This window comes from Trachymyrmex septentrionalis, unplaced genomic scaffold, assembly GCF_001594115.1.
Source record: "Trachymyrmex septentrionalis isolate Tsep2-gDNA-1 unplaced genomic scaffold, Tsep1.0 scaffold86, whole genome shotgun sequence".
Taxonomy (NCBI): domain Eukaryota; kingdom Metazoa; phylum Arthropoda; class Insecta; order Hymenoptera; family Formicidae; genus Trachymyrmex; species Trachymyrmex septentrionalis.
Genome location: NW_017306049.1, coordinates 75,118 through 101,162, shown reverse-complemented (window position 1 = coordinate 101,162; position 26,045 = coordinate 75,118). Strand labels below are relative to the sequence as shown.

The following is a 26,045-nucleotide window of genomic DNA, read 5'->3' as shown; positions in this document are numbered from 1 at the left end:
CTTTTTCCTGTTTCCGAAGATCAAGTCTGCCTTAAAAGGAACCCGGTTCGAGTCGATGGAAAAGGTGAAGCGAAAATCGGCGGAGCTCCTAAATGCTCTTACAAAAGAAGACTTCCAGCATTGCTTTGACCAATGGAAAAAACGAATGGAACGGTGTGTGGCGAGGGGAGGGGAGTACATTGAAGGGGAGCATTCAATTGTAGAATAATTTTTAAAATAAAACTCTTTTTCATGCGCAGTCTCGTTATTTAATAGCCAGACCTCGTATTATACCGAAATTTGGGATGTAGTAAAATAATAAGAAAATATTTGAAATTACATCAATTTACTCCGTAATAAATATATAAGTGTATATAAAATATTAGTAATAAAAGGAATAAAGGTAAATATTGAAAACAACAGATTCCGATGACCTTGACCTTGACACATATTGTCAAGATCATGACATTGAGCTTCGACAGATTTTAGTTGGCGGTTGTTCTTCGTTAAAAAGTTATAAACAAAAAAAGTGTGAAAAATGATGTATCTTTCCTACTATATAAAACATAAATTTTCTGCTTTAAAGTATATTTTACAACTTTCCACATGAAGAGACTCACTCTACCTTCCCTCCTGCTTAGGGCCGCACGACTTCCACACGAAGCTACTCTTACCCCATCTCTTCCCCTGCTTAAGGGCGCTCGATTTTCACGCGAAGCTACTCTCACTCTAAATTTTCTGCTTTAAAGTATTATATATTTTACAACTTCCTATGCGAAGCGACTCTCACTCAGAGGGGGTGAGTTACTCTTCACATGGAAAGTTGTAAAATATACTTTAAAACAGAAAATTTCTGTTTTATATAGTTAAAAAAGAAACATCAATTTTCAAATTTTTTTTGTTTTAACTTTTTAACAAAAGACGACCGCCAACTACAACCTGTCAGAAGTCACTCAGGATTATGACCTTGATAACATATGTCAAAAACATCGGAGCAGATTCGTTGTTTTCAATACTTACCTAAAATATATCCATTTATATATATTTTTATCAGGGTTGGGTAAATTAATGTTTTTTTTAATTAAGTTAAATTTTTGGCTTATAAAATCAATAAAATTAAGTTAAAAGTTGAAGAAATAAAGAATTAACTTAGTAAAAGTTAAGTTAAGATTGAATTAACTTAAATTTAAAAAAAAGTTAATAATTAAAAAAAAATAATTTTTGAGATTAAAATATTCTAATTTTTCTTATAATGAGATTACTTTAAATAATACTTACAAATATAGATTATTAGGTAAATTTAATTTTATATTCACTGTAAGTTACTTATATATCATAAAAGTCACACTATAAGACATTTTTGTAAAATCTTGCAAGAGAGAAGGCATTATTTCTCTTTCTTTAACCTTTATCTAACTTTCTTTATCTTTTAAAACGACTGCTCATGCATATTTACGACTACATCGGCTAGATATTTGTTACAAAGATAAATGTAAAAATTTAGAAAATGGGTGGATGTAAAGTACTATTCTACAACAATTCTTCAACTTTCAGGTTCATTTCATATTTATGTTGCTGAAATATAACATTTATGATATCTAAAATTAGTGTGATTCAAATATAAGCGAAAATTAACAAGTTAATAAAATGAGAGACTTTATAATAAGAGTCACACCATACGGTACTGGCTATCGTATGGTGTGACTCTTATTATAGAGTCTCTCATCATAAAATCATTGAACTTTTTCTAAATTCATTCTCTAATATTTAAGACTTTATAGAAAAAAAATATTAGCATTAAGAGAGAAAAATTTTTTATTTAAAAAGTTAATAAATTAAAGTTTAAAAGTAACTAAATTAAATTAAAAATTAATGCATTTAAAACTAAATTAAGTTAAAAGTTATTAACTTTTTAATTGTTTTTTTTTTAACTATTAACGTTTTAACTAGTTACTATCCAATCCTGATTTTTATATATAATAATTTTATATAATTATATATAAAACATTTTTTTTCAGGAAATTACAATAAATTATGCTTTTATGAAAAAATAATATTATTTACATCAAACATGAAACAACATAGAAAGTTTGCGTCTATCCTGTACACTGTCAAATCAATAGTATCAAATTTAATTTAATGCTAGTCGCCATTGCTCCTACTCAATCATCTCGTTATTTTATACTAAAACAATGATTATATTTTACATTATACAATAATCAATACCTACGTAAAGAGTCAATTTAACACAATATAGTGTCAAATTTAATTATTGTTTAATAAAAAATAACGATATATTAGCAGTGACGACTTACATTAGGTTAAATTTGACACTATAGATTTAGCAATGTACAGCGACTAAAAATTGTCTGTAACGACTAAAAGCTTCGGCAAAATTAAGGCTAATTTTCTCTCCCCTCCTCCCCTCTCTTCTTTCATTACAGAACGTTTCGATATCGCTTATTATTTATGAGATACTGAAGTATTATAAAAAATTAAATTCCAAAAAAATTTACTTAAATCGTCAAAAGTTGATATATTGGCTTCCGATCCTCTAGAGATTAATACATATATATGATTAATATATAATATAATATAATATCATATAATTATGTATTAAACTTCATAGAATCACACAGATTGCAAAATTACATTTATTGAATTATTTTAAAAATAAATTCTTATATGCATTTTTATTAATATTTGTTAACATTTATTTAAAAAACCATTAGATATAAAATAAAATAAAATAAAAATTTGCAACAGAAACAATTTATAAGAAAGAAGCATATTTATCTGATGCATCGATTAATCTTTTCATAAACACTATTTCAATAAATATTATTCTTTTGTGTTTCGAAAAAATAAGAAATTTCGAATATTAGAGGAGAAGGTGGTATTATGGCATCTCAGTTATATTTTATACAATAAATTAGTTAATAATCAATATTTAAGTTTAAAACTGAATAATTACATTCGTTAAAATGTTGTTGAATCGATTATGGATTCAAAGTTTACGACGAAATATTTATTACTGAGGACACTCTATTAATAAAAATGTGACGACATTGCATAATGATTCCAAGAAAAACATTGTTAATGTAGTTTGTGGCCTTCCATAAAAATAGCCTTAAAAAAATTAGTTTTGTTTAGAAAACAATATTTGGTAATGAAATTAACAAAAAAAGTAAAACATTTTAGAATGTATGCAAATAAATGCATGTATGCGTACATTCATATAACTTCTCTATATAAGCTGCCCGTTATCAGTATTAAAAATTTCAGTATTACAATACAAATATAATACACGTAATATAAATTAACTATAGATTAACAGTAGAGCTACAATCGATTATAAAATAATTTTTTTTATATAAAAATCTCAAAAAAGAGGCCATGACTAATCAATACGCATAAAGGGTTACATTAGCAAAATGTCACGCTATTGTTTAAATTTGCATAACTCAAAGTATATACAGTTAAATAAAATGTATAATATACAGTTAAATAAAATAACAAACAACACACTCAAATATACGTATATTCGTGTAATAATATACTCAAGTTTAAGAAAAATGTAGAGAAAGTATAGGTGTAAATCCTAAAATGTATCTTAAAAACGATCCGAAATACTTGAAAGTAAAAATACGTTAATAAGTAGGGATGCATCGGATCGTAAAATTACCGGATACTGGATATTGGATATCCGGACAGAATGTAACATTATATATTCAATATTCGCAATTTCTTCCAGTCGGATACCCGACATTTTCTGAATATCCTACCGGATTCCGGGAAAGTGTCTTCTAAATAAAAAAAAAGCCTATAGGAAAAAAAATTGTAATTTTGCAACAATGTATAACATATCATAGCATTATGAATATGCATACTCATTTCTAGAACATTTGTATAATAAAACAATCAACAATTTAATGATATCAAATTTCAACTAAATATATTCCCGGATTCTAATGATATTCGAATATTCGGTTGGATAGTAACAAAAATGCCGAATAATTCCGGATACCAGATACTTTCTGGATATCCTAATAATAAGCTGGCTATTGAGTATTGATATATTAGTGTTATGATGTAACGGCGAGCTATTAAACAAATAATTCCATAAGTAATCATTAGAATTTGCTATATAATAGCGGAGATATTAAATGGAGGGGGGGGGGGGCACAATATCTACACTGGCCATAATACTACAAATTCTCCTCTACAAATTTAAAATCATTTAATTAAAGATACTACGTCAATTTGAATAATTTCAATTTTTGCATAGGAAAAAATATGCATTTTTGATCTTTTTTAAGGTGGTAACCTTCATGATAAATCGTGACTCTCTGATAAATTATCATCGAACACTGAATAATCTTTTCGAGGAAGAGCTAATGAAGAATGAAAAAATCCAGACGATAATATTTTCGTCCCTACGCACAATATATATCCTGGCATATACATATTTCGCCATCCTGGTAGTAGTAATATTTGCATTTTTTGGTTCTTCATATATCTTTATAATCCACAACCTTTTCTACCTTCATTTAACCACGAACTACACTCTGCCGCTCAGCAGGGGAGTGGGATGGTTCTGGCCCATTCCCCACAATTTTTTATATCATCTACATCTGTTTTACGAGACAAGCCTAATAATACTCAGCACCATGACGGCGTGCGGTGTCGACAGTGCTTTTGGCTTTTATGTTTATCAGTTTAGTTCAACTATACGCGCCATGACCTTCGCTCTTACGAATCCTTTATCCACCGAGAAGTTTTCAGATATCCTGAGAACATGCATAGTGAAACATCAGAAACTACTGCAATGTCGCAACACGCTGGAGCACGTCTACGGACCCATCGTCTTTTGGCATATTGTCACCAATGCCATACTTCTTTGCTCGTTGATGTACGACTTAATATCAGTATGTAAACACATTATTACAAAATGTTATGAAATACTTTATTTGATGGTATCTAGTCTGCTGTGTGCTGTGTGCAGTTGTAATCTGTCACAAAATATAAAATCAAAGAATGCACTGTGTCTGCAAATTTTTCACTCAGCCAACAGTATTGCATAATATATAAATATTCACTGATATAATATTAATCATTAAACGTTTACAATAGTTACCGGACTATAATTTTTACAACGTGTCCGCGTCTCTAGTATATGCTGTAATAAAACTGCTTCAAACATTTATATACGCATGGCATGGCACTGTTCTCACAACTGCGGTAAGTTTTTATAATCTGATAAAACGATTATTATATAACTCAAAATTGATCATTCTGAATACATACATTTAGGGCGAGGATTTTCGTAAAGGAATATATTTTGGTAAATGGCCCAATTCTAGTCTCGATCATCATGTGAGAACAAATGTTATTCTAATAATGATGCAAAAACCAATGACTGTAAACGCTTTTTTTACTCCCGTCGATGTAATCATGTTTACCAATGTAAGTATTTCGATTATAATACAGTTTGATAAAAAAAAACATCAGAACAGACTAGTCATTTCCTATGTAACTTTGGACGCTGTATATACAAATTTGGTTTTCAAATTGTTCCATCATCTCACAATTTTGAGAAATTTTCAGTAAAGTTGTAAAAAAAGATTATTTTACATGTTTTATTAATATAATATATGATACATGCTGGAGAAATTTTATTATAATTAAACGGAGTTAATTTAAATGGCCTATAAGCAAAGAAATTAACATGCCATTTCTATATAAGAGATAAAAATTCTATACAGGCATAAGGTGCTAAGATAATACCCCAACCGTCATACAAGCTATCATCTGGATTATTACAATGAAGATTTTCAATTCGTTCAATGTCAATATGATGCAAGTTTTACAGAGTGTCCTACAATTTTTGGCAAAGCGCTTTTATGTAAACAGAACGGACTAAATTAATCCGAAAAGTCCTCTATCATTTTGCAATTTTCGAAATGGTTAACAAGATATTAATCTATGAAAATAGTCAAATGCAAGCGGGCGGCGAGATAAGACCGTCCAATGAGATACGTCGCTAGGCACATTAATGCCAATGTCGCTAGTGTAAGATATTAATAAAAAGGGGGTGATAGAGAAAGACTTAATCGTCTTTAAAGATATCCTTTCTCCGGATTTTAATTTGTCTTCGTCAGGATTGGAAATCTGGAGAAGGAGAATATTGTAAGGAGAGGTTTCTCGAGAAACGGTGTCTTACGATTTAAACACTAACTTTAATTACGAAAAGACACAACCAAAATACACTTATATAAACGGCGCGTTAACGTATAACTTTACTCCGAAATGTAAAAAAATTATTAGGAAGCAAATAAAACTCACTCGCGTTATGACGACGCTCCGAAAATACTTTTTCTCAAATCTCGGAATGAATCGCTCGGAGCAGCCATGCTCCGGCGTTTTTATAATGCTCTCCGAGCATGAGCGCCGCATGTTCGACTTGAAGTTTTGACATTTCGTTTACGACAGGTGTCGTAAGTGATCAATAAACGTCGCAAGTGCGAAGAGAAAACTTGGTTGCTTTAATATATTTTACACTAGTAAACAAAGCGCCTAGCGATGAAGAATGTACATCTCTCTGGGCGGACTTATTTTGCTGCGCGCTTGCATTTAGCATAAGGCCAGGCGAATTTGGCTATTTTCATAAATTAATATCTCATTAATCATTGAGAAAATTGCAAAATGATACAGGACTTTTTGAGTCAGTTTAGTTCATTCTATCTACACAAGAGCGCTTTGTCAAAATTGCGGGATACCCTGTATAGGCATGAAACCATAGAACCTTCTTCCATATTATTATTGTATTGCTTGAATTTTAATTGTTTCAAGAGAGAAAATAGTGTATTCTATCCATACATTACTCAAGCTATTTCTTTCTATTAAAATGGTTTCAACGCTATGCTCCGTTAAATACTATATGTCGACGAATACATCACGTATCAAAATTATAATATGATAAAATATGTAAAAAATACATCTTTTTATAACTTTAATTGCAAATTTCTCAATATTACAACGTAATGAAGCAATTTGAAAATCAGCTTAGTATTTAGCATCCATTTAAAGAACTGCAGAAAATAACTAGTCATCCTCAGTTTGAAAAAAATTTCATAGAACTTTTATTATAGTTTATCTGACAAAAGTATCCGTGAAGTATCAAATTTGGATTTTTATGAAATTTTTTTTGCACATAACTTAAGTAAATAAATGAATTTGAAAAACAATAATAATATTGAAAACAAAACCAATAAAATTCTATATAGCAGAAAAAAAGAAGTTATTTTTGAAATCTTTTCTTATTAATATCTTTTTAACGAGTAACATGTATGTATGTCAAAGTTATTGAAATCGATGAGACCCATTTTCTAAAACTTTCCTCTGATATTTTATAAATTTATCTATTAACGTAATATTAACGTAATATGCAAAGCTTCATTAAAATCATAATTTGACATTTCGCAAAGGTCCCTTGCGAGCGAAAGCTTATGACTTTCCAAGCTTTCAGTTTTATTCACTGCTATTATTTTAAAACAGCATCGATATCTTATTTTTGTAAAATAAGATGAAAAATCCAAACTTGAGAAAATACAAATTCCAAAAAATTTGAATTTAATACTTGAGCAAAGAAATTAAAATTATTTTAAAATATATATGATTTACATATAAAATTTAGCCAAAATTAGTAAAAAAATAAAGAATTACAGATTTCAAATGCCGTTTCAATTATATCAACTCTGATAAAAATAAAAATCAGAACGTAAATTGAAACGAGAAAATAACAAAAACGTAAACGAACTTCTAGGAGGCAAAAACTTAAATCTCAAAATTGGCGTAAATGCTTCATTTATAACTTCATTGTTCCAATTTTGGTTTTCTAGAAGTTTCGTTTGCGCTTCCTCTCCCGAGTTACATCCGATTTACGATTTAATTTTTATTTTCATTAGGGAATTGGAAGATTATTTTACCTATAAAGTTGATTTTTCCAAATTGTTAACAATTTTATTTTTTGTAAGGCTTAGAAAATTCTATACATTGGCTGATAATATTTAGAATTGCGTACTTTTTGCATATTAATCTAATTTTATTTTTTTCGTTTTTATTAATAGTCTGTGAACGCTACAATGTCCTATTTTTTCCTGTTGCAATCTATCGAATAAAGACGGATAGAGATGGACGCTACGTATATTTTGTAACCGCCGGCAAATTCGTAAAATCATCATGTTGTCATTGTATTATTAATATAATTTAAAGAAATGCAATCAATGTAATCTATCAAGATTTATTTTATTATTACACGATTAATACTGAATTTATATTTAAACAATAGTATACTATAACGATAAACTTGGTCCTTTTCATTTTTACATTCTTCTCAAATAAAAATTGATGTGCGAGATGAAAGCTTAGCAAGAAAGTTTTCAGAAAATTCGAAAAAAAGCTTAATTATTAATTCGTTTAATAAAGTAATATTCACAATATCATTTTTAAATCGGTTTTAGAATAATTTGTTTTAAAGTGCATAACTTTTTACCAAATTATATTTTGATGGTAGGTATAATGCATATTTCGATGGTAAGTATACTTACTGAATAAAAATGACTTTTCATCAAAAATAAAAACAATTAGTAAAAAATTGATTTTATTTAAAAAAATTACATTTAAAATTACATTTAAAAACAAAGATATAAATTGAATAATAAACTTCGAATCGCTATAACAAGTTTAAACTAGTAATATTATGAAACGCAAATCAGCCAGTTTAGAACTATGAAATCAATAAAACACACAAAATAAATGCAATTTTATGAAAATTATTAGAAATTTAGAAAATCATTCTATCTTATATACTTAGATGTTTTTCTCTGTAGATAGAGAGAAACAATAAATGCGTTGCATCTTTGTTGTACGCATATTCGAAATAATCATAAGAAATAGCCAACAGTAAACAATTAAATTTATACACAGCTGCCTAATATTCATCATTATTTAAGATTTTTTTTTTAACTTTTTCTTAATTCTGCATTAGCACTGCGCAATAAAGGATGTCAAAGGATAACACATTCATCCTTTTTTCATTAAGTATATTAAGAGTTTGACTTCAATCAAGCATAAACATTTTGGATTTGCTTATTAATTTTTCTATTTAAATATTATATAAAGTCGTAGTCAACATATCTCAAACAGCACACTCAGATTGATTTTGATAAAAAATTCGATTACTGCGATCTAAATATAAAACTTCATGTTAAGGACGCCATTTTAAATCTCCTACTCCCATAATGTCATTTAGCAAATTCATGATGAGTGACTTTCAAAACCTTCCATCATCATCTCAATCCTATTTTTCAGTCGAGCGTGGTAAAATCTATCATATGCCTATGGTGCGTACATTGATTGTATACAGTTGTATAGGATTTACTGTTTAACGTCGATTCCGAACAATAATTTTTGTTAGAGAAGTACTCTTAGCAAAAATACTCTCGGTGGTTTGCTATTGCCTGCTACGAGCATTCGAAAAATTTTTCGGTTCTGCCTCGGAACAAACTCGAGATTTCTGGCATAGCAATCTCGTGCGCTACCGCTACACCAAACTCGAGCTCAAAACCTTTATGCACCAATTAATTATCATAAGAAACTTTACATTACATTCGATTTATGATAAATTCGACCTATACAAAAATTCGACTTATAAAAGAAGACTAAGATATAACAAAAAATTTTTTTTTCCTCTGCACTTATTAAACGATATAAAACTAATTTTACAATTTCATGTCCCAAATAACTTTTTGTATTTTAATTCATAGCAGTATTTTATAGGGGACCAAAATTCGAACTTTTTTACCATCTTTCGCGCTCATTAGGTACATTGGAAAATTTTTAGACACTGAATGATATGAGAGAAAGTGTTTAATTTTGCCATGTATATTTAGGACCCCCGTCGTAGAGTCACGTATACTAGCTTCCTTCATCCATTACCTTCATCCATTGCTATAAAGCACAATATTTATTTTTTCTTTTAGGAAAAATCCATTTTTCAAAATTTAAGAAAATAGAATTAGAAAGATTTTAATTTGATATTTTACATGCAAAAAAATTAAATTATTTTAAAATAGTATACGTATTAAATTAAATCTTAAATAAATAAAGAAATGTAAAAGAAAACCTAATTTTATTTATTGTTCTAATCATAGGTTAATTAGAACCTTTTATTTGTCAAATTAACTTCTTCGAAATTTTATTCGCAAAGGATAGAAACATTTTTACATTTGCTAATAATCTTCAAAACTAAACGTACATATAATATGTTAAACTAATACTATATATATATAATTGTTTCGCTTTCATTAACAGTTCGTGAATGACGATATCCTATTTATTTCTATTGCGATCTATCGATGATAAAGATGGATAGAGATGAATTCTATGCGTATATCATTCGTAATCAGTAGTACATTATAAAATTTCGATATTAAATAAATATAATTAAAAAAATGCAATCAATGTAATTTATTTACACTTTTATTATACTGTTAATGTTTAATTTATATTGAAACAAGAGCGTATTATATATCTTTACTGATTATTGCATATAAAAAACTTTCAAGTTGTACACTGACCTGATAGTACGTAAAGGAAAAATATGTCAATATCGTAAATGTACTTACTCGAGAACGGATGATCAAGCGCAGGTGACTGAGAGAGATCCTTTCAGTAATACAGCATTCTGCTTATATCCTCAAGTTATCTAAGCTGTAAGCATCAATACATATGTATATTGCTAACAATGTTTTGATCGACAATGTAAAACGTCTTCTTTATCTCAGAAATAAAAATAATTCTTGTAAATATGCCTCTCTCTATCGTTGTAAAGGAGATAAATTTATTAAAAATTGTGAAACGTCATCAATTAATTCAGCATATGTTTAATAAAGCGCGCATATATTTAATAAAGTTGCGCATTAATTTAGTAAAATGTACAAGAAAAATATATCAATAATATATACATACGAAATAGATGAGTGACAAGCGTACGTACAAGTGCACAAAACGAGACTTTCTGTTTTATGTTTATATCTTCACTACAACCCTGATTGTACATAAGTACATATCAATATTCTTTCAATGTCATGCGCAAGGTATACCAACAGTTATTACCATTATGATCAATAAATAGTCTTTCTTATCTCGTATAAGAAAAGAGAATCGTAAATCTATCTACCTTTAATAAGAGAGAGTTAAATGAGGAGGAATAACCCTAATCTTGATGCGTTTTGTAGTGCAACTCATGCGGTTTCACGATCTGCCTTGTCATTCTCTTTGAAGTGCAACTTTTTTTATGTCTATAGTTTCTCCGTAGTCATAACAAATCTAAATTATGATCCATTTCAAACAATTCTATCGAATGACATATTAAATTGGCCACAAGATTAGCTACTAATTTTTCAAGTCCTCAATAGACAGTACGTATAATGCAAATAACAGTCAACGAAAAGATACTTCAAAAAGACGCTAATATACAAATTGCAATTGTTCAATAACAGTTTGGATACAGCAAAGTAGAAGGTAAAGCCTCTTTCTCTGACTTGATATTATTACCTGTAAAACTAGCATATTAGAAAGAACGACAAATATTTTCAGCGATATTCCTCAGTTCAAAGTCTTCTAACAGAAAGTTTGTTCTTGAAACTTGCACTTACGACAGTGGAAATTTTAACGCGACGTATGTCTTATTAGACTTTGTATATACATGTATGATGTGATAGTGTTTGAAAACTTATAATTTTTTTTAGACGTTTGAAAAACATATTATTCTAAATTTCAGTAACAATAAGTGTCATAACAAAATCATAATATCGTTACTGTGTGATTTATTAGTTGTAAAATAGAAAAGTACATTTGTCTCAGTTTTTATATACATATACTTTTAGAATATTAACATTACTGGACCAGTCACCGATTATACTTTGAAAGAGATAAGTGACAAGCGTACGTGCAGGTGACAAACGGGACTTTCTATTTTTTATTTATATCTTTACTATAACCCTAATTGTATATAAGTATCAATAGTCTTCCTGATTGTACATAAGTATCAATGTCGTGAGCAAGGTATACCAACAATATTATAATCAATAAATAGTCTTTCTTATCTCGTATAAGAAAAGAGAATTGTAAATCTATCTAGCTTTAATAAGTTAAATGAGAAGGAATAACCCTAATTTCGATGCGTTTTGTAGTGCAACTCATGCGGTTTCACGATCTGCCTTATCATTCTCTTTGAAGTGCAACTTTTTTTATGTCTATAGTTTCTCCGTAGTCATAACAAATCTAAATTATGATCCATTTCAAACAATTCTATCGAATGACATATTAAATTGGCCACAAGATTAGCTACTAATTTTTCAAGTCCTCAATAGACAGTACGTATAATGCAAATAACAGTCAACGAAAAGATACTTCAAAAAGACGCTAATATACAAATTGCAATTGTTCAATAACAGTTTGGATATAGCAAAGTAGAAGGTAAAGTCTCTTTCTCTGATTTGGTATCATTACCTGTAAAACTCGTATTAGAAAGAACGACAGATATTTTCAGCGATATTCCTCAGTTCAAAATCTTCTAATAGAAAAGTTTATTCTTGAAACTCGCACTTACGACAGTGGAAATTTTAACACGACGTATGTCTTATTAGACTTTGTATATTCATATATAATGTGATAGTGTTTGAAAACTTATAATTTTTTTTAGACGTTTGAAAAACATATGTATATTATTCTAAATTTCAGTAACAATAAGTGTCATAACAAAATCATAATAACGTTACTGTGTGATTTATTAGTTGTAAAATGGAAAAGTACATTTGTCTCAGTTTTTATATACATATACTTTTAGAATATTAACATTACTGGACTAGTACTTCGCAGATTGTACTTCAAATATTATTGAAAAAATTTATTTGTAATTAATATTATTCTAATTAACATTAAACTGCATTGTAAAAATTAAAAATGTTTCAGACAAAAAATGTATACATACTATATATGATATAGAGGATGACACATAATAATAATAATAAAATAATTTTTCAAAGTTTCATAAAAATCATCATCAGTTTTTTAAATGGAATTTTATAATTTTTTTACATAGTATGATATAAAAAATGAAAAACAAGATAATCAATAGGCTCTAAAGAAAAAATCTAAAAAATAATAAATAAAATACCAATTTGAGCCAACACTGTTTATCAATGTGTATTTCATATCATTTATGCAAAATGAATAGTAAAGCGGATACATTTCGACCTACGGTCAAGGTCCTCTTCAGTACAAAGAAAATTAATTAAAATATTAAATACTAATTACATAATGAGTATATAAGTATAAACTATTAAAGTATAAAATACAAAAAACTGTGGTAGTAATGTCCGAGTTAATTTTGGTCAAATTACTAAGTTTACTAAAAAAGAAAGAAATTTTTTGTTTTAAATCGAACAACCAAAAGGAATTAAAAAATATTTTTAATTGCTAACATAAAGTTTTCTACACAAAATATGATAAAATAAACTTACATGATTGTCAAGATTGAACTATTTCTATACGATTTTTTGTACATGTTTCATTAGACTGTTCCATTTACTGTGTAATATATGAATAAATTAAAAAGTTAATATAAATAATGGTTAATAACAAAATTTAGTTTACTTACATGAAACTAAATTAAGAGTTATTAGACACGAGAACTGTCTGGTAGACGAAATGTAAAATGAAAGTTGACAGAAACAGTGAACAACAAAACATGTACTTACAATGACGATAAGTATAAATAATAAATATTAAATAGCAAAGGACAAACGGTATAGATTGGAAGCATTACGTCTCTGAAAATAAATCTATATATAAAGGATCAAGAAAAAATGTATCGTTTTGTAGATTCAGGCCTAGTTTTTGTTTTTTAATATGTATCATCTCTGATAACAATCTTTTATATAAAATTTATTCTTTGTCTAAAATATACATTTCAAATTTATGAAATAAGTCTATACGATGTGATAACTGAATGTTGAATCGTGTTTCTGTTAACATGATTCCTCTGTTCACTTATGCGCGTTTTAAGACATCGGCTTGTTTGTCCAACATACGATCATAATCTTTACAGTCAATCTTATATACTACATTAGATTGGGAAGATTGGAGTAACACATCTTCTGGACTTTGATAAATTTATTAAGCTTATTTATGCCTTTATAGGCCATACGTATAAAAGATACATGTTTTAAGAAATTTCTAATTTTATTAGAAATATTAGGATAATAGGAATTAGGAAATGATTAGGAAATAGGAATAAATGGTAAAAATTTTTTATTATTGTTTTCTTTTTGAGTTGTCAATTGTTTATCAGCAACAAAATCATCAATATAATTAAAAAGATCAAATTTTTTATAAAGTCTTTTTTTAATAGTTGAAAATAGGGGATAACCAAACTTAGGGGATTATTATTCAGAAGAATTTTTATAATTAAGTCAAAATTCTTTTTATGAAAACTTGGATGAGAAAATAATAATACTGTATCGATCAAACTAATGATCGTGCCAATTTTTTAACAGAGTGGATGCTATGAGAAGTAGTTAAGAAAACGATTCCAGAATGTGATTTACAATATCAATAAAAAAATAAGAATTTCTTCTTTTTTATCAAGCAAATATCTAACAAATTTAATGAGTTTCCACCAATTTCCATTGTAAATTGTAGTCTTGTGAATGGTAAGAATTAAATTTAATAAGACTCTGATTAATATGAGCATTGTCAATAGTTAAACAATGTCGTCAACATATCTAAAAACAATGGTGTCACAAAAAGTTTATTTAACAAAATTGACTCTAAATCCTGCATAACTATATCAGCAAGTATAGGAGATAGTGGAGACTCCATGGGTAAACCAAAGGTTTGTCATTGAATATAAAAAAAGTAGAGTTCAGAACTAATTTTAGTGTTTTAAAAAATTTTGTTTTTGAGATGTCAGTATTTTTTTCTGTAAGGTATCATCTATTAGATATTCTCTCAAAAACTAGATCTATTAGTACATTAGTAAAGTAAATGATATTATGTCTAAAGATAAAAAAGAGGCTTCAGCAGGAATTTTAAAGTTGCTTTGAAATTTTTTTGGCCAAAAAATAACTATTAACTGTAAAGCTACAATATTTGCTGGTGGTAAACTCTTATTAATAATCTTATGTAGAAAAGATGTAAATTATGGAGTGGACTTCCAACAGATGAAACTTTGATCCTCAACGGACATCCAATTTTTGAATCTTAGGTAAACCGTAAGCTAATGGTAAGATTGGTATAGTACAATTTAAATTATTATAATTATAATCCGAAAGGTATCCGTAATACTTCCAACCTTTTAATAATAATTTTAATTTTGTAATAATTTTATTTACTATTTTTTTATTTGGATTACGTCTTAAATTTTCATAAGTATTAGAGTTTGCGAATTCTATTTTCTGTATATAATCATATTTATCTAGTGCCACAACTACCTACCACAACTATCTAATTGCCTTTGTCCGCTCGTGTGAAAATAATGTTAGGATTGTTTTTTAAAAAAGTTTTTGTTGATGCAAGAAGAGAGAGAATGTTATTTTCAATGTTGGTTAAACGTTTAGAAACATTCTTTATGTCTTTTTTATTAACGGGAATATATTATTTCTCATTTCAATAATTTTAGGAATTTTAAGTCTCATAAAATTATATTCAATGGTTACAAAATCAAGAGTAGTATTCATTATATTGTAATTAGGAAGAATATTTTCATCTAATTGTAGTAATGACTGTACTTCTTTAGGTATTGAAGTACTGCTAAAATTTTTGAACCAATGATCATTTGTCTCAGTAATTTGATATGTAATATATTTACTATATATATTTACTATATAACGGAAACATTTAAATTGGTTTCAATCAATTCACCCATATCATTCGAATTTAGGTTTATGGAACAGGTTTATAGAAACTTTTTTGAGGTAATAAATTAACAATATTATTCTCAAGTTCTGTGCATTTATTAGTCACAAAATAATATTTAATATCGTTTATATTTCTCCTCCCATGACACATTCCTTATTATCAATTAATCATCTAAACTTTTTTTCAAATCTGTAAGATTCAGTGTATCATGTAGTTTTTTTTTTTTAATGAATTGTGATCGTAGAAAATTATTAAAAGTATTTTTTACGTCCAAACCCTTGAAAATTTGGTCAAGGAGACAATGAGAGAGAATGGAAAGGATATGGAAGGACAGTTAGACTCAATCTCAGATATATCGCACAGAGGCGAACAACTGTGAGTCGTACGCACTTTTTCGGTCCGAAATATGGGTCAACGAAATATGGGTCCCGAAAGGACGCTATGAAACCTGTTCCGATGGTCAGTGCGAACATCGGTCCTCCTTTTTGGGTCAAGGAACTTAATCCTTTTGACGCGGGACTGGACCTCGTGCGATCTCAGGTATTAAAGAAAACGGTATATGAGAGGTGATTTAAAAATAAATGAAAGCTAGAAGGATCTTTATTTAGAATATAAAATTTTCATTTATATATTAAAAAAAAATGTTATTACTAAGTTTCATTACAGTCATGATCGTTTATATTTAATATTAATTACAAAATTTGTCTAATCTAATAAAGTTATGGAGGTGTGTGTGCGTGCGTGTGTGTGTGTGTGTGTGTGTGTTGTGCGCGCGCGCGCGGATGCGTGTGCGTGATACATCCATCAAGTCTTTTTCTCAAAGATTGATGTACACGCTCCAAGATATTAGATGTGTTACGTATTGCTTCGCATGAAGCAACTATTTGATTCCTCAAATCGTTCTCATTCTCAATTGGGGTAGTATAAACCAATGATTTCTGATGCCCCCAAAGGAAATAATCCAAAGGATTTAAGTCTGGTGATCTAGGAGGCTTTGTTGACTTTGACTTTATCATTTTGACAATTCACGTGAAGCAAGGCATATTTATGCAGGAAGATATCTCCAACTCAATTTACCATTTCGTCAAACATTTGCGAACATTCACCTGTATTTCGGAAACTAAGCCGTTTAGGACACATGTTTATATGGACTTTTTTACTTAAAATAAAAACTTTATATTAGCAATTATAAATATTTTTTAACTCCTTTTGGTTGTTCGATTCAAAACAAAAAATTTCTTTCTTTTTAGTAAACTTAGTAATTTGATGACCAAGATTAACTCGGACATTACCATCATAGTTTTTTGTATTTTATACTTTAATAGTTTATACTTGCATGCGCTATCATAATGTAATTAGTATTTTTAATATTTTAATTAATTTTCTTTTTTACTGAAGAGAACCTTGATCGTAGATCAAAATGTATATGCTTTAATATTAATTTTGAATAAATAGTATAAAATACACACTAATAACCGTGTTGACTCAAATTAGCATTTTATTTATTATCTTTTAGATAAAAACTGAACTATTAACTTTTTCCGTTATCTGGATCTTGATACTTTTATACGTAGAATAATTAGAGACATTATTCATTATGTACAAAACAATTATAATTCCATTTTAAAAAAAAGCTGTAATTTTTATATAATCTTTGAAAAATCGACTCCTTTGAGAATTAATATTATAATTATTTGTTCCCCTACAGAGTACCTATACAAATTTTTCAAAGACTTTTCCGTACTTTTTATATTTTTTGAGATATTTTAATATGAAAATTAAAATAAGGAACCCTGTACATGCAGGTATTAAAATGATTCATAAACAGTTGAAAGCGTATCGCACATATCAACAATTCCTTCAAAATGTGCTCACTTTCTGTGGTTGTTGGCCCACAAAATCCAACAAATTCATCTACTACTGGTCAATTTGTGTATTTTTGGCGATGATTATGTTTGCAATGGTAGGCTTGCGTATGAGTTATATCTTCAGACATAACTTGAAAGTTATGACAAAATTCATTGGCATGTCAATATCTGGATTTTCCGCCATTCTCAAGGTACGATTTAGAAGGAAATAGCATTTTATTACATAAGATAAAATCAGAACAATATTTTACAGTTTACAATGAAATTATGTATACAATAAAAAATATTAATAAATTTATTAACCTCCTGAGGACCGGCAAGTTTTTAGATAATTTTTACAGTTTTAAATTTATAATTTTGTTGAGATTACATCATTGCATCGATCTACGTAAAAGATGACGCCATTCTAAAACCGACGTATTAGCTTTCGATTTTAAATGAAAAAAAAATTTTCTTCGATATTTGAGCTATATATATATTGTTATGAGTCTAGATTAATGATTATAATTAGAATAACTATTGTAGAATAACTAGCATATTTGCGGTAAAAAATTTTGTAAGAAATAATTATAAAGAATTATTATACCGAAGTCTAAGTAAATAGTAAAGTAATAAAAAAAAGTAAAAGATAGTAAAGTAATAAAAAAATATTTGAAATTACATAAATTTTATATAAATTGTCTGATTGAGCATCAAATTATTAGAAAATTTCTTGTCAATTTAATTCGTGATATTACTGCAATAGTTTAATTGCATTTATAAATCCGAAAAACTAATTCGGCACGCAGTTTGAATGATTACAAATATGGTATATTTGCAAGTACATATGTAATACATAATAATTCAGATTGAATTATTTAAGCATTAAAGATCTTGCTTTGACCAATATGGCCATTACTTATATTTGTTATAGTTGAATTTTCATATGTACAGTAAGATTCTTATGTTTACATCTTTTTACTTTCATACTTAATAAATAAATGTACATACAAAATAAATAATTAAAGAAATAAACTAACTTATCTTTTTATAGAAAAAAAAAATTAGAAAATGTATCGTGTGATATTTGATGGTATACTAAGTATACCAACGTAAAAAGGTGCTTCGCCTTGGCGATAAATGAATTTTGTTCTTTTTCGAATCGAGAGAGTGTTTTGAACAAACTACATTGGGTACTTTCAAATTGCTTGACACATATTGACACAAACGTAGCAAAATAATTTACATATTTTCGGTGATAAATAATTTAATTCTTTTAAAGTTATAAAGTTATCGTAACAATAAAGAATATATAATTAAAAAGGTTAAATTATTTATTAAGACCAAAAATTAAGTTAATTAATTTGCTATGTTTGTGTCAATATGTATCAAACAATTGGAAAGCACCCATTGTCATTCACTTTTTGAAATATACTGCAGTATATCTCGTTTGATATAATAAAATGAACAATAATTACAAAATACATTATGTACGAAAAATTTTAGTGTGTTATAGATTTTGTTCCACTTAACGTCCGCAACGCTCGCGTACATCAGAATCAAGGCAGAGCGGACTCATTCCACCAATCTTCCCTCTTGTTCCGAGCATTATCAGCATTTGTGGCGATCTCATAGCTATGACACAGAAAATGAAGAATTAATATTTAATATGGCTGTCATATGGAAATTATCGTTTCCGGCCGACATCTTAATCGCCTATAAGCATATGGCCAGTGTTGTGCATAGATAATTTTAAAATTAGATAAAGATAAGATGAAAATTTGGAAATTTATCTGAGATAAGATAAAGATGATTCAATTATATTCATCTAGGTAAAGTTATCTGAAAATTTATCTGAAATTTTCCAGATAATTTTTTTTATTTTTAAGACTTATACTTACAGTTACAACAAATAATAAAAATTTATATAAAGGGCTGCAGGAGTCAACTTCTGATTATTCAAAATTTCGAGATGTACGTTTAATTAATAATAACATACGATTTTGATTCCTATTTGAGTTATTTTCAGCGTTACAACCTTAATTATTATTAAAAATTATTACTTTAATTACAGTAATTAATATATCGCAGTAAATGTTTTTAATTTTAATTTGCGATGACGTTCTGCAATTCTCGTGTGATTTAATATTACTTTGTATGTGACTTGTTGACTCTGTGAGGTGAGTACAATTTTTATTTCTGTTGTCCTCTATATTATTCACATTCTTCAACAATTTTTTTTAAATTTTAACTTAAGTTTTTATCCATAATGGTCACATACAAAAGAAGAGAAAACTTTGAAGACATTGACTATGATTAATATTAAGAGCTGTAATATTAAAAGGTTGTAACGAAGATGACTCAAAGAAGTCGAAACGTATGAAATCATATGGTATTATTAATTAAATGTATATCTCGAAATTTTTAACAGCCAGAGATTGACTGCTATAGCCTTTTGTATGAAATTTTTTATTGTTTGTCGTATCAATTAAAGGAGTCTATAACTTATTAGTTTTAATTTAATTTCATTATTAACTCACAGTTAATAAAAAATATAAGATTGTGCCATTTATTTTGCCTTTTCTGTTGCTGAACTAGTGTTCACTTTTGGAACTTAAAAAGAGATAGATATTATGTTTGATATTTGGCGAAAGAGAGAAAGAGAAGTCTATGCACTACAATTCCCTGCATGTCTAATGCAGAAATAAAAAACAGAGGGTCGATTATGTATCTCGAAATAAGGTAAAAATTGCAAAAGTAAGCAAATTCACTAGAATAGTTATAATTTAATTGATCAATATTTAGTGAATTTGTTCACTTTTGTAATTTTCTCCTCATTTCAAGATACACAAACAACTCTCAAATCACTTGAATGCAAGTGAGTAGTTATATAAAGTATATTCGCGTTGCATGAAATCCACAAATATGTTTTGCACCTAAAATGAGATAGATATACATATATTGTAGTTGGCCTTGAAAAGAGAGACAGCGAAGATGTCGAATAGAAAAAGTACAAGCAACGCGAATAGACCTATTTACTACTGGATGCACCCACTTTCTCTTTGAGGTTGAAAATTTTTCTGCAAACATGAACTATAATACATAAAAGCGAATATTTCAATATTCAGCACACTTTCAACAATGTAAAATGTAAATTAAATTATCTAAATGTCATTCTAGATAAATATAACGCTTTTTTTCATCTAAAATGCAGATAAAGATAATTCATATTTTTATTATCTAGATAAAGATAAGATAACATCAAAATTTCATCTAGATGATCATCTAGATAATTTTATCTAGATAAGATCCAACATATGGCTACGTATGTCTGCGTTCATTATGAATGCTCACGCGCTTTAAGCGCTTGTAATCATCATTCTATCTTTATCAAGCGCTTTCAGTTTGAAAAAGAACCCGCATAAAAATATACTACTAGTGTTACAACTAGTGCTACTACTAGTGCAGGAATAAATTCGCGCCACTATACCTTGTATTTGTATTCAAATCATTTTTATATGTATTATAATAGTGCACTAGATAATGCCACTACTCGTTCCAGCAGTGACATTAATAGTAACACTGCTTGTTCCAGCAGTAGCACTTGTACATTACTGCACTAGTAGTGTCACAACTCATCCCAGCAGTGATATTACTACACTAACGCGAATTTATGATTACACTTCTACACTACTAGTCACGAGTAGTATCGTTATTCATATCAGCAGTGACACTACTGTCTCAGTAATGACACTACACTAGCAGTGACACTAGTATATTTTTGTGCAAAAAACGTAGCAACACCAAGCAATACGTAGTAAATATGACGATAAAAATAAAATCGGAATGTGCCGGAAACCATGATAGCCATATTGAATATTAGATCCTCATTTCCAGTATCATAATTATGAGGGCGCTACAAATGCTGGTAACAGAAAAACTATGGTTTGATTGGCCTTGACTCACCCGAAAGTCGCCATTGAGCTAGTATTGTACCGCACTAGTATTGTGGGTATGTATAATGAGGAGCAAAAATAAGCTTGTACTTCAGTGTAATACATACATATTGGCGACCCGCTCATCTACACCAACGTACGTATGTATTACATCGAAGTACAAGTTCATTTTTGCTCCTTATTATACATATACGCATGACTATAAATGGCAGAACCAATCAGAGAAGAGAAACGCTATCCGCTCCGCTCTTCCTTGATTCTCTGTGAGGCTAATATTCTCTTCCTCCCTCTCTTTTTTCTATAATAGGCAGGAAGTTTCAATATCAATTATTATTTGTATGAGATATTGAAGTAGGTACTATACAAAATTAAAATTCCACAAAATTCATTTAAGTCGTTAGAAGCCGATTTATCGGCTTCCGGTCCTTTAGAGGTTAATAAACACATATAATATGATTAATATAATATATTATAGTATAATATAATATAATACCATATATGCATTAAACTTTATAGAATCAAACAGATTATAAAATTACATTTTTCGACTAATTTAAAAAATAAATTTTCTTTTATATTTATTTTTACGTACATGTGTCAACATTTCATAAAAAATTTATTTATGTAAAATCGAACAAAATAAGAACTTGCAACAGAAACAATTTGTAAAAAAGAAAAATATGTAGTTAATTTATTAACTGATTAATCTTTTTATAAACACCATTTCAATCAATATTTTTTTGATATGATATAACGTGTTTCAAAAAGGAACAAATATCGAATATTACAAATTCAAAATCGTTTAATTAAAGATACTTCATCAATCTTTGAATAATTTCCATTTTTGCACAGGAAAAAGTATGTATCTCTGGTCTTTTTTAAGGTGGTAACCTTCATGATAAATCGTGATTCTCTGATAAATTATCATCGGACACTGAATAATCTTTTCGAGGAGGAGCTGAAGAATGAAAAAATCCAGACGATAATATTTTCGTCCCTGCGTACAATATATACCCTGGCATATACATATTTCGTATTCCTGGTAGTAATAATAATTGCATTTTTTGGTTCTTCATATATCTTTATAATCCACAACCTTCTCTACCTTCATTTAAGCACGAACTACACTCTGCCGCTCAGCAGGGGAATAGGATGGTTCTGGCCCATTCCCCACAATTTTTTATATCACTTACATCTTTTTTATGAGACAAGCCTAATAATACTCAGCACTATGATGGCATGCGGTGTCGACAGTACTTTTGGCTTTTATGTTTATCAGTTTAATTCAATATTACGCGCCATGACCTTCGCTCTCACGAATCCTCTGTCCACCGAGAAGTTCTCGGATATCCTGAGAACATGCGTGCGGAAACATCAAAAGCTATTGCAATGTCGCAATACGTTGGAACACGTCTATGGACCCATCGTCTTTTGGCATATTGTCACCAATGCTGTGCTTCTTTGCGCGTTGATGTACAACTTAATATCAGTATGTAAACACATTATTGCAAAATGTTATGAGATGTTTGATTTTATAGTACCTAGTCTACTGTATGCTGTATGCAGTCGTAATCTTCCACAAAATATAAAATCAACTGCACTGCGCTAGCCAATTTTTCGCTGTGCTAATGGTATTACGTTATACACACATATTCACTAATATAGTATTAATCATTAAATGTTTACAATAGTTATCGGAGTTTAATTTTGACAACGTGTCCTCGTCTCTAGTATATGCTGTAGTAAAACTGTTTCAAACATTTATATACACATGGCATGGCACTTTTCTCACAAGTGCGGTAAGTTTTTATAGTCAGATGACACGGTTATTATATAACTCCAAATTTTGAATATATGCATTTAGGGTGAAGATTTTCGTAAAGGAATATACTTTGGAAAATGGCCCAATTCTAGTCTCGATCACCATGTGAGAACAAATATTATATTAATAATGATGCAAAAACCAATGACTGTAAACGCATTTTTTTCTCCCGTCAATGTAATGATGTTTACCAATGTAAGTACCAGTTTTTGGACGCTGTGAATTCAATTCTGGTTTCCAAATTGCTTCATCTCATTATTTTGAGAAATTTTCAGTAAAAGGTTGTAAAAAGGACAGTCTCCGTGTTTTATTATTATCATTATATGTCACGTGATGGAAAAATTTTTATTTTAAATGAGTTAATTCGAATAAGCGTCGCCAAGGACAAATTGAGATTAAATCGATTTTTTTTAATGAAACGCCTTATTTTTGATGCCAGAATGTAATAGCTGATACCAAGAGCTTTTCAAAACTGTATAGTAAAATTACTTTTCATTCAATACTTTTTGAGTTATAAGGCTTGGAAGTTACAGTTCCAGTACAGAAGTTACTATCGGCATTAGCACTATCAAAGGTGTCTGACCGATATTGTACCTCTTATTTTCATTTTTACGTAAACATGAACTTTGAGTGCAAAAATGAAAATAAGAGTAATCTCCAATGGCCTCGATCTTAACAAATGTTATCCATATGATCCTGAACAACATTTAATAAGTTTTAGCCGTCGGTTGATCACCTTGCGTGATTGTAATAGGTTGTTCCATTCAAAAAAATCGATTTGACTTTGACCTGATCTTGGCGACGCCATCCAAGATCAAACAGGGATGTGATCAGTGAATAGATCTTTTTAAACTCTCTATGTGAAATATTCATATTCTCAAAAATACTTTACTTTCGAGATATTCGACCGTTTTTAAACTTTTAATATACCCTGTATGTTGAATACATCACATATCAAAGTTATCATATGATAAAAAATATAAAAATAAATTCTTTTTTATAACTTTAATTGCTAATAAATTTCTCCCAATTGTAACATAATGAAGCTATTTTAAAACCAGCTTTGTATTTTTCATTCAATTGAAAAACTAGAAAATATCTAGTCATCTTCGTTTGAAAAACATTTTTATAGGACTGTGTAATCGGTCGAGTTTATCTGACAAGAGAACCACGTGAAGTATCAAATTCTGATTTTAATAAAATTTTGTTCACACATACTAGGTTACGTAAATAAATGAATTTAGAAATAATAATAACATTGAAAACAAAAATTCTATATAGCAGAAAAGAGACGTCATTTTAAATATCTTTTTTTTGTTAATATCTTTTTAACGAGTAACGAGCGATAATTAAAATTTATTGGTCATAGTCATGATCTTAATAATATGTATGTGAAAGTTATTGAAATCGATGATATCGTCCATTTTCTAAAATTTTCTCCTGATATTTTCAAAATTCATCTATATTAATGTAATATGCAGACATACAAAGCTTCATTAAAATCATAATTTGACACTACGCAAAGTTCTCTTGTAAGCGAAAGCATATGACTTTTCAATCATTTTCAGTTTTATTCATTATCATTATTTAAAAATAGCATTGATATTTTATTTTTGTAAAAATAAAAGATTCAAAACTTGAAAAAATATAAATTCCAAAAAAATTTTAATTTAATACATAAGCAAAGAAATTAAAATTATTTTAAAATATATGTAATTTACATATTATAAAATTTAAAACGTAAACGAGTAAAGAAATAAAGAAATACAAGATTTAAAATGCCATTTTAATTATATCTACTCTGATAAAAATAAAAATCAGAACATAAGTCGAATGTAATGGAAGAATAACAGAAACATAAACGAAACTTTTAGAAGACGAAACCTCAAAATGTAAAAGAAGTGTGCTTTTTTTATAATTTTATTGTTCCAATTTTCGCCTTTTAGAAGTTCCGTTTACGCTTCTGTTATTCTCCCATTACATCCGATTTATGCTTTGATTTTTATTTGTATCAGGGAAGGTTTACCTGTGAAGTTAATCTTTTCAAATTGTTAGCAATTTTATTTTTTTAAATAGAAAATTCTATATATTAGCTAATAATATTTACAACTGCATACTTTTTACATATTAATCTAATTCTATTAATTTTATTTTTATTAATAGTCTGTGAACGCTACAATGTCCTATTTTTTCCTGTTGCAATCTATCGATCAATAAAGACGGATAGACATGGACACTACATATGTTTTGTAATCGCTGGCAAATTCGTAAAATCATCATGTTATCAATGTATTATTAATATAATTTAAAGAAATGCAATCAATGTAATTTATTAAGATTTATTTTATTATTACACAATTAATGCTTAATTTATATTTCAACAAACTATAACGTTAGACTTGATGCGCTTCACCTTTACACTCTTTTCAAATATAAATTGATATGTAAGATAAG

The 26,045-nt window shown here is 28.5% G+C and overlaps 2 protein-coding genes across 2 annotated transcripts in view; both read left to right on the top strand.

Annotated features, from left to right (window-relative positions):
- Positions 1 to 8,197, top strand: part of LOC108755206 — an 8,923-nt gene extending 726 nt beyond the window's left edge. Inside the window, exons 2-5 of the mRNA XM_018498093.1 lie at positions 4,299 to 4,907; positions 5,113 to 5,220; positions 5,293 to 5,445; positions 8,109 to 8,197. Of these exons, the coding sequence (XP_018353595.1) occupies positions 4,299 to 4,907; positions 5,113 to 5,220; positions 5,293 to 5,445; positions 8,109 to 8,159 (921 nt within the window). The 3' untranslated portion in view covers positions 8,160 to 8,197. The remainder of the gene's footprint in view (positions 1 to 4,298; positions 4,908 to 5,112; positions 5,221 to 5,292; positions 5,446 to 8,108) is intronic.
- Positions 8,198 to 17,911: 9,714 nt separating this feature from the next.
- On the top strand, positions 17,912 to 25,808 carry LOC108755170 (odorant receptor 49a-like). Its single transcript, XM_018498023.1, has 5 exons — positions 17,912 to 18,025; positions 22,653 to 23,258; positions 23,461 to 23,568; positions 23,634 to 23,786; positions 25,755 to 25,808. The coding sequence occupies exons 1-5, from the start codon at positions 17,912 to 17,914 to the stop codon at positions 25,806 to 25,808; spliced, it is 1,035 nt and encodes a 344-aa protein (XP_018353525.1).
- Positions 25,809 to 26,045: the final 237 nt, after the last annotated feature.